The following is a 10,427-nucleotide window of genomic DNA, read 5'->3' on the forward strand; positions in this document are numbered from 1 at the left end:
AACTTTAAGAAATTCAGTTTGAATATGCTTTAATATGGACTGTGCCTTCCACCAAAAAGTAGTTCCACCACAACTGTAACAGAACTGTAACAGTTAGCTTGAAAGCAAAATTGGGAATAAGTGAAGATGGTAACTCCTGCTCCGTGGAGTCGTCTTCAGGTGAAAGCTGGGCGCTTTTTGAGCATTTCTGCTTGTTTTGCTGGGTGGTGTTGGTTTTAGCTAGCCGGCTGGACTGTGGTTAGGTTAGCGTAGCTTGCTTTAGCTCAGCATTAGCTTAGCTTAGCCTGGCTGGTTAGCGTTCTGGTTGTCAGACAGCATTTGCTGAGGTGACTTTCTTTCCTTTTTTTCCACAAAAGATGAGCCAGCGCTGCGGGCGAGCGTGCCAGGGCTGAGCGCTAGCCTGTGCTAAGCTAACGCTGCTGCTGCTACTATCTTTATTTGATTAGTAATTGTATGGTTTAGTCATGGATTGAGAAGTAAACAGTTTAATATCAGTTATGAAAGTTAAGCCCAGGCTTCCAATGCAATGGACATAAAAAAATATATGGTAACATTCAGAATTTTACTGTATTAGATTTTATATCAGAACACTTCACTGATTCTTGTTTTGTTGTTTTGTGTGTATTAACAGAAAACAGCATTCATATCATCACTTGGAAATAATTCAGGTTTAAAAGGGTTAAATAATAGATCAGCTTACAAAAATAACTTATTATGCCAAAGCTCTCCTATAATAGTTAGAAATCATTTATGGAGGTTAGTTCATTTTATTACACTGTGTGTTTCACATTAAAAAAAGACACATTGGTTTAACAAAGCATAATTTAATATTTTGTATTAATGAGTCATTTTAATTGTGTTATTTGTGAATTAAACAATTCATTACAATTGTAAGGATCTAATACCTCTATTATATGACAGTCATGCTGGTTTAACCAATTGCATTGTATTTGATTTACATGAAAGAATAGCTATAAAATTATATAAGAAAGTCATGTTGTGTTAACATATTGCATTTGACTATAATTTACATGAAAGAATAGCTTTAAAATAATATAAGGAACCCTTGTAAAAAAGTTGTGAATTTAAATATAATAAAAGTGTACTTGAACTCTATATGCGCAATAATTCAAGTATACTTTTTTACCTATACTTACATTTTTACCTACTTAATCTGTATTTTAGTCTACTTTGAAAAAGTATACTTTATTTGGCTGTGCTGACTTTATACTGGTGATGTACTTAGTAAAAATATATGATTAGTATTATTTTATGAAAGTGTGCTTTTTATGATAAAACTCTACTTTTACTAAATGAGTCTAAAGGAGTCGATATTTCTGCATTAAAACTACTTCAGTCAAATTTGCTACAAAACAATAATTTTGTGTTGACAAATTAAAACTGTGATAATGAACTTTTATGTGTTAAATTTAAACCTAAAAAGTTTACTTTAGTTATTTTAGTGTCTGTAAAAAAAACGTATTATATTATTGCTTTCGATATTGCTTATGATATATTGCTTTCGTTTTCCCCAGTTTTTATACACTCCTCAAAATGAATGTGATGTTAAATCTATATTTTAATCACATTTTTTATAGATTTTAAATGTTCAGTCGGACAGCTCACACAAATATACTTAAATTATATTAAATAGTGGTGAAAATAACATACGACTAGTATACTCAATATGAATTTAGCGCAAATTTATATTATTTTAATTACAAATAGTAAAGTAGTAATTAAGTACAAATTATTGGTTCCAAAATATCATAGCTTAAGTGCAGACCTATTTCAGTGTAATTTAAGTATACTTCTTTTTCACAAGGGAAAGTCATGTTCGGTGAACCAAAAATATATATAGATGTTCAGCATGAGTATACAACTTTATTACAACCGATACAAAATATTTTCATGTAAAAAAAACATTTTCTTTTTCAGTGTAGCTTGGCTGAGCTTGACTGGGTTTATCTGTTTTGTTCTTCCTCTTTAAGCCTCCTTCTCTGCCTGATCTCTCTTCTTCTTCTCCTCCTTCCTCTCCTTCTTCTCAGCCTTCTTTGCGGCACGTTTCTCCTGCCAGTCGTTCCACTTCTTTATCATCTCCTGCCGGTTTTCCTCCTTGATCTGCATCCTCTGCCGCTTCATCTTCTCGTACTCCGAGATCCGAACCAGTCTGTCGGCTTCGGGCATTCCTGGTTAAAGGAACAGTTTATCATTAAAGGTTAAGTAGTTAAGTTAAGTACAATTAAGTATATCTTTTTTTCATCAGGGTAGGGACCATATAGCCACTACAGACCAAACTATAAGTTCTGATAAATATAATATACTGTATGAAGTAATATGTTGAAATCTACTACACAATGCACATGATTAGGTCTAAATAGAATGCATTCAAATTGTATTATCATATGTATTATCATACTGTATTATCATATTGTATCATCATACTGTATCATCATACTGTATTGTTATTTTGTTTTATCATATTGTATCATCATATTGTTTTATAATATTGTATTGTTATATTGTTTTACCATACTGTATTGTTATATTGTATTATCATATTATATTGTTATTTTGTATCATCATATTGTATCATCATATTGTATCATCATATTATATTGTTATATTGTGTTATTATATTGTATCATCTCATTAGATTATTATATTATATCATCATATTGCATTATCATATTGTACTATTATATTGTATCATTATATTGTATTATTAAATTGTATTATTATTATTATATTGTATCATTATTATATTATATCATCATATTGTATTATCATATTATACTATTATATTGTATTATTATTATATTATATTATATTATCAAAACTAGCACTTACTGACTAAGCAGAACTTGTTGCCGTGCTTCTTCTCTCTCTGTATGCTCTTCTCGATGGCTCTCTCGTGTCTCTGGTGCAGTTTCTTGCTGATCCAGTTCACTACACCTTTCTGCTGGTTGTTGGGTTGGATCTCACTGGTTGTATCAGCTGGTGTTGAGGTGTTGGACTGGTTGAGGGAGGTCTGATCTTCTGCTTCACTGGGATCCGGCTCAGTAAAGACCTCCTCAACTTCTCCACCGATGCTGCTCTTTGCACTGGCACCAGAGGAGGAGGTGCCCAGTTCAGTGCCCTCTTCTTCTGGGAATGGGTGAAGGGGCTTTACAGTGATGACCACTGCTTCTCCGTTTGAGGAAACAGGCCAGCAGGGGCGTGGTGGTTTCTCCGTTTCCTCTTCCGTCTTCTGATGCTCCTCAACACTGCATGAGGAGGGCTTCAGATCCTCCCTCTGTCTTCTGACAGGCCTCCGCTGATCATCCTCCTGCTGCGGCCTGAAGATGAGCCCACCTGGAGCGAACATCCTCTTCATCATCTCCTTCTTCCTCTGCTTTTCCTTCTCCATGTGAAGCTTCCTCATTTCCTCGATGTTCTTCACTTCCTCTTTTGATGTTTCTCCCACCATTATCTCTTTCTCCTCGCTTGATGGATCTTCCTTCTTCTCCTCCTCCATGACTCTCTCTTTCTTCGTTTGATCCAGTGGGATCAAAACGTCCTGTTTCTCCTGCTCCTTCTCTTCTTTCTCAATCTCCCTCTTCCTCTTCTCCATTTCTCTCTGCATTCTCTCTCCTTGAAGCTTCCTCTCCATCTCCTTCTTAAGCTTCTCTTCCTGTTCTTCTCTTTCAATTTCCTTTTTTCTCTTCTCCATCTCTCTCTTCATTCTCTCTCCTTCAAGCTTTCTATCCATATCCTTCTTAAGCTTCTCCTCGTTCTCAATCTCCTTCCTCCTCTTCTTCTCCTCTTCCTCATCTCTTTCAATTTCCTTTTTTCTCTTCTCCATCTCTCTCTTCATTCTCTCTCCTTCAAGCTTTCTCTCCATCTCCTGCTTAAGCTTCTCCTTGTCCTCAAAAATCTTCTTCCTCCTCTTCTCCTGCTCTTCTTCTTCTCTTTCAATTTCCTTTTTTCTCTTCTCCATCTCTCTCTTCATTCTCTCTCCTTCAAGCTTTCTCTCCATCTCCTGCTTAAGCTTCTCCTTGTCCTCAAAAATCTTCTTCCTCCTCTTCTCCTGCTCTTCTTCTTCTCTTTCAATTTCCTTTTTTCTCTTCTCCATCTCTCTCTTTATTCTCTCTCCTTCAAGCTTTCTCTCCATCTCCTGCTTAAGCTTCTCCTTGTCCTCAAAAATCTTCTTCCTCCTCTTCTCCTGCTCTTCTTCTTCTCTTTCAATTTCTTTCTTTCTCCTCTCCATTCTCTGTCCGTCAAGCTTCCTCTCTATCTCCTGCTTAAGCTTTTCCTCGTTCTCAATCTCCTTCCTCCTCTTCTTCTCCTCTTCCTTTTCTCTTTCAATTTCCTTCTTTCTCTTCTCCATTCTCTCTTCTTCAAGCTTTCTCTTCGTTCGTTCTTCCTCAAGCTTTCTCTCCATCTCCTTAAGCTTCTCCTCTTCCTCAAAAATCTCCTTCCTCCTCTTCTCCTCTTCTTCTTCTCTTTCAATTTCTTTCTTTCTCCTCTCCATCTCTCTCTCCATTCTCTTTCTCTTAATTTGTTCTTCCTCAAACTTTCTCTCCATCTCAGAAAGCTTCTCCTCTTCTCCTCTCTTCTTTTCCTCCATTAGCCTCCTCTCTCTATCCATCTTCTCTTGTTCCTCCTCCAGAAGTCTTAGCTTCTGCCTCTTTTTCTCCATCTCCAAACACTTCTGCTTCCATTCCTCCTCCTCTTTTCTACGAATCATGTCTTCCTCTTCCTTCATCCTCCTCTCTTTCTCTCTCAGTCTCTCTTCCTCCTCCCTCTGTCGTTCTTCTTTCTCCCTCTCCAGCTCTTTTTGTCTCGCTCTTTCTCTCTCCATTTCTCTTAGCTGTTTCTGCAGCTCCTCCACCATCTGCCTCTCTCTCTCCATCATCTGACTTTCCATCTCTTCTCTTTCTTGCTCTCTCTTTCTCTCCATTTCTTTTCTCAGGGTCGTCTCTCTCTCTTCCTTCGCCTTCCTGACCCTCTCCATCTCTCTCTTCATCTTTAGGAAGGACTCCTCTAGCTCCTCCAACTTTCCTTGCTCTTTTCTTTTCTCATCCTCATCCCTCCATTCTTCTTTCTTGAGGTCTCTCTCATCCTTCTCTTCTGGTGCTTCTGTTCTGCACTCCTTTATTGCGGTGGTCCAGAGCTTCTGTATCTCTGTCTGTAAATCGTCCTGCTCTTGTTCTCTTTCTCTCGGTTGTTCTAGCAGAAAGCTCATCTCTTCTTTTTCTTCTTCTTCTTTCTTTTCCTCCACTCTCTCTCTTTTCTCTTCCTTCTTGAACTCTCCGTTCCACACAGTCACATTGACTGGTCCGGAGAGCCCAAACACTTTCCTCTGGAGGATCTCCAGCTGCTCCTCGATGTTGCTGAGGTTCCTCCTGGTGTTCTCCAGGGGTGATGGAGTCAGAGCCTCCAGGTAGGAGCGGTAGGAGGTTTTCAGCTGTTCTGGGAGCTGGAACTTCTGATCTTCTGCTTTTGGCCAGGTGGAGGTGGTTTCAGGCCATGTCGTCTTCAGCAGAGTGTCTTCCTCATCTTCTAAGTAACATTTCTGCTGAATCAGGTCCTCCTGAAACACAGAAGAACAGCATTATTGACTTTCAGCCTTATTAAGCAGTGTACAACTGTCTGAAAAGCTGATTTTTTTCAGTTTTACTTAATTACTAAAAGCATCCCTTCCAAAAAACACAATCACTAATTCTCCTGCAAAATGAAACTTTACATTCAATTCAAAATGGTATTTTGTGTTCAAATAACAGTGTAAAACACTTCTTCTCCATTTATCATCATAATGATTTAGGCCTTTTTTCTTGTTCAGTGTTACACTTACTACAGACAGTACATACATTGTTGTACTTGTTGTACATATTTCATAATATTGTTTTATTCTCATAACACACAAATACACCATTATATATATATATATATATATAAATAAAAAAATATTTTCATTTAGAGCATTTATTTACAGAAAATGAGAAATCGCTAAAATAACAAAAAAGATGTAGAGCTTTCAGACCTCAAATAATACAAAGAAAACAAGTTCATATAAGTTTTTCTATTTACTTATATATTCAAATTACTTGTGCAAAAACACTTAAGTGCAATAACAAATGAGGAGTATTTTAAACTGTACATATATATATACTTTATATATATGTACAGTTTAAATATAACCCTTATATATATGTACAGTTGTAATATGTATATGTAACCCTTATATGTATATGTATATGTAACCCTTATATATATGTATATGTATATGTAACCCTTATATATATGTACAGTTATATAACCCTTACTTACTTACTAATAATCTGTTTTTATTTATGTTTTTATTTAAACAGTTTTTATTATTGATGAGTTCCTTGGTTCCTACCTGTCTAGTCGACACCTCCCTCTCTCTCAGCTCCTTCAGCTGAAGCTTCTTCTCCAGCTTCCTGAGCCTCCTAATCTCCTCCTGCCTTTCTTTGCTCTCCTCCTCCATTATCTTCACCTTTAACCTCCACTGGATCAACTCCAGCTCCTTTTGTCTCTCCATCTCTTGCTGCTTCTGCTTCTTCTTCTCCTCCTGCAGCATCCTTTTCTCCTGCTTCTTCGTCTTCTCCATCAGTTCTTTCTTTTTCATCTCTATCTCCCTCTCTTTCTCCTTGATGGCAGTCATGAGCTGTTGCTGTCTCTCCTTCTCTCTCCACATCTCCTCATACCTCCACCTCTCCAGCCGTTTGCGTTCACCGCTGAAGGGGTTCAGGCCCGAGAAGAAGCTCCTCAAGCTGCTCAGGACTGGGGTACCAGCAGGGCTCAACGGGTACCAGGCCATGATTACTAGTTTTAAACCAAAAACTCTTTAAGAAAGTTGAGTATCTTCAAAAACGACTAATTAAAAGGTTCTTCGCCTCGTTAAAATGGTTCTAAATACCACAAAATTAGGTTCAACCAGTAACACACGTCAAAAAACAACCATTATCTACGCTATCCAGAGCTCTGTGTGCTACCTACTAGCTGAGTGTGCAGTGTAAATAGAATAGAATGTTGAGCAGCATTGTTCTGATGATGTCATAGCTGTGCATGTCACCATGCCAACAGGCCCCGCCCACCGGCCAATAGAACACAAGTTCAGATACAATCCCCATTCCAAAACTATGGAGCCATATTAAGTATGGAAACTTAAAGTTATGTTAAAATACACTGTATTGTATTTTAAAAAAAAGTATGAGCAATGTTTACTTTCAAACACTTGATGAAAGCATAATATTAATATACTTAAATATATATATAAATATATTAGTATATTTACAGCATACGTTTCTCAATATATATATGTATATATATATATTGCTTTTGTCGTTACCAGTTTATATACACTTGTATACATTCAAAATGAATGCCATGTTAAACCTGTACTGTAATCACACTTTGAATATGTTTTTAATGTTCGGTCGGACATTATTATAAATAAAGAATAATAATAATAATAATAATAATAATAATAATAATAATAATAATAATAATTATATATATATATATATTTTTTTTTTTTATATTTTATATATATATATATATATATATATATATATATATTTTTTTTTTTTTTTTTTTTTTACCACGATAAAATAATGTTTTTAAAACAATGCTTTTAATGTTCGGTTGGACCTGTGGTAAAAAAAAAATAAAAATAATAAATAATAATAATAATAATAATAATAATAAAAATAATAGAATGTTGAGCAGCATTGTTCATGTCATAGCTGTGCATGTCACCAGGCCAACAGGCCCCGCCCACCGGCCAATAGAACACAAGTTCAGATACAATCCCCATTCTAAAACTATGGAGCCATATTAAGTATGGAAACTTAAAGTTATGTTAAAATACACTGTATTGTATGAGCAACGTTTACTTTTAAACATTTGATGAAAGCATCATATTAATATACTTAAATATATATATAAATATATTAGTATATTTACAGCATACTTACAGCATACATTTCTCAGTATGTTTTAAGTACAATCACATATACATATTTATATATATACGTATATATATATATATATATATATATATACGTATATATATATATATATATGTGTATGTATATATATATATTGCTTTTGTCGTTACCAGTTTATATACACTTGTATACATTCAAAATGAATGCCATGTTAAACCTGTACTGTAATCACACTTTGAATATGTTTTTAATGTTCGGTCGGACCTGTTGTAAAAAAAATAAATAAATTCATTTTGAATGTATACAAGTGTATATAAACTGGTAAAGACAAAAGCAATATATATCTCATGGCTGCAAGCATCAGCTGTAAACATTATTTTAGCTACACTAAACTAAAGTATAATTTTAACACATAAATAGTCATCTTCACAGTTTTAATTTGTCAACACAAAATTCATATTTTCGAGTTTTTTGAAGTACAGTTTTATTGCAGTTAAAGAAGAATAAGCATAATAATTAAACTTTTATGGTCCATACTTTTTTTTTTATCGACAAAACATTGGTCCCTGATTTGGCTCCATGCAAAACCTAACAGTTCTCTCTCTCTACACTTATAGCAGTGCTCTCTCTCTCAATCTTCCATTCATTACTCCATTCTTCCATTGAAACCCATTCATTTTGAAGCCATTCTAGCAGTTTCAACTGAACACAATGTCTGCTGTCCAATCACTTAGCAAGACCATAGCCACCACCATAGATACCATAGCAACACCTTTACAACTACATAGCAACAGCTTAACAACCACCTAGCAACCACCATAGATACCATAGCAACCTCCACGAACACCTTAGTAATCACCCAGCAACCACTTGGAAACACCATAGCAACTACCACGAACACCTTAACAACCACCTAGCAACCACCATAGCAACCTCCAAGAACACCTTAGGAATCACCCAGCAACCAATTGGAAACACCATAGCAACTACCACCAACACCTTAGCAACCACCTATCAACTGCTTAGCTACACGTTAGCAACACCATAGCAACCACCATGGATACCATAGCAACACCTTAGCAACCACCAAGCAACATCTTAGCAACACCATAGCAACCACTAAGAAACATCATAGCAACACCTTAGCAACACCATAGCAACCACCACAAAAACAATAGCAACACATTAGCAACTACCTAGCAACTGCTTAGCAACATCTTCACAACCGCTTGGCTACACCCCCTAGCAACACCTTAGCAACCACTTAGCAACACCATAGCAACCACCATTGATACCATAGCAACACCTTAGCAACCACCTAGGAACACCTTAGCAACCACTTAGCAACACCTTAGCAACCACCATGGACACCTTAGGAGCCACCCAGCAACCACTTAGCAACACCATAGCAACCACCATGGATACCATAGCAACACCTTAGCAACCACCTAGGAACACCTTAGCAACCACTTAGCAACACCATAGCAACCACCACAGATACCATAGCAAAGCCTTGGCAACCACTTAGCAACACCTTAGCAACCACCTAGCAACCACTTAACAACACCATAGCAACTGCCACAGACAACATAGCAACACTTTAGCAACCACCAAACAACACCTTAGCAACCACCTAGCAATCTGCATGTTTTCCCTAAGGGAAACAAACTGCCCTGGTTATAAGCCAAAGCCATGCCACCCACCACTCATCTGCATGTCATTTTTCACCTCCATTTATATTCACTAATACCTTTGACTGATTTAATGAGGTGGTAATAAACAGTATATTACTGCTGCTTTTACTACTCATGTTAATGTGTGGTGCAGCCATCTTGGATTCCTAAATAAATGTATATAACCCGTCTTGTGGGGTTTTCCAGTTGAAATTCCCACTAGAAACATGGACAATCAAATGGAATTCAGCATTATACAGTACGTAATTGTTTCTGTTGTATATTTAGAGCATCAATAGACAGTCTAGCTCTTCTGCAGTCAAACCAAGCGTCTTATTTGATTAGCACCTGAATTAGCGCGCTAATATGCTTTACTGGTTTAGGGATTCAACTCCCCTATCTCTCCTTTTCTCTCTCTATTTCTGCATGTCTCTCTCTCTCTCTCTCTTTGTTTACAGATTCAGCCCTGCTCCAGAATCCTGGTGTTTTTCCCGCCGCGGTGGGTCGCCCCCGCCCGAGCGCTGGAGTGGTAAATGAGAAGAGTGTGAGCAGGATGATCCCTCGCTCCTCCATGATTGAAAATTAGGTCATGATCGTGACTAATTGAGGGGAAGTAATTATCTCACGGGCTCTTGATTATCGTGCGTCTTATTTGTTGTTTTGCTGTCAGACCTCTATTAGCATGTCATTAATTGGCTTAGCATATGGACATGTCCCTATAACAGGCTCAGAATAGAAGCCACGGCCATGCTGAATAAGGCCCAGGCTACAGGATAATAAAGCTGATTTTTAGGAA

General features: G+C 36.8%; 1 protein-coding gene across 1 annotated transcript; it reads right to left on the bottom strand.

The window, feature by feature from the left end:
- Positions 1-1,786: 1,786 nt before the first annotated feature.
- On the bottom strand, positions 1,787-7,011 carry LOC111191505 (golgin subfamily A member 6-like protein 22). Its single transcript, XM_049480876.1, has 3 exons — positions 6,386-7,011; positions 2,851-5,575; positions 1,787-2,189 (listed from the first exon to the last, which is right to left on the bottom strand). Exons 1-3 carry the CDS (start codon positions 6,824-6,826, stop codon positions 1,987-1,989), a joined length of 3,369 nt encoding a protein of 1,122 aa, XP_049336833.1. The 5' UTR covers positions 6,827-7,011; the 3' UTR covers positions 1,787-1,986.
- Positions 7,012-10,427: the final 3,416 nt, after the last annotated feature.

Source organism: Astyanax mexicanus, chromosome 6 (assembly GCF_023375975.1).
Source record: "Astyanax mexicanus isolate ESR-SI-001 chromosome 6, AstMex3_surface, whole genome shotgun sequence".
NCBI classification, from domain to species: domain Eukaryota; kingdom Metazoa; phylum Chordata; class Actinopteri; order Characiformes; family Acestrorhamphidae; genus Astyanax; species Astyanax mexicanus.

Bases quoted from the DNA above. Each gene is read 5' to 3' on its own strand.
- LOC111191505 (XM_049480876.1), bottom strand. From the start codon at position 6,826: ATGGCCTGGTACCCGTTGAGCCCTGCTGGTACCCCAGTCCTGAGCAGC. The intron at 5,576-6,385 runs GTAGGAACCAAG...TCTGTGTTTCAG, and splicing joins GGGAGGTGTCGACTAGACAG to GAGGACCTGATTCAGCAGAA. The intron at 2,190-2,850 runs GTAAGTGCTAGT...TCCTTTAACCAG, and splicing joins CAACAAGTTCTGCTTAGTCA to GAATGCCCGAAGCCGACAGA.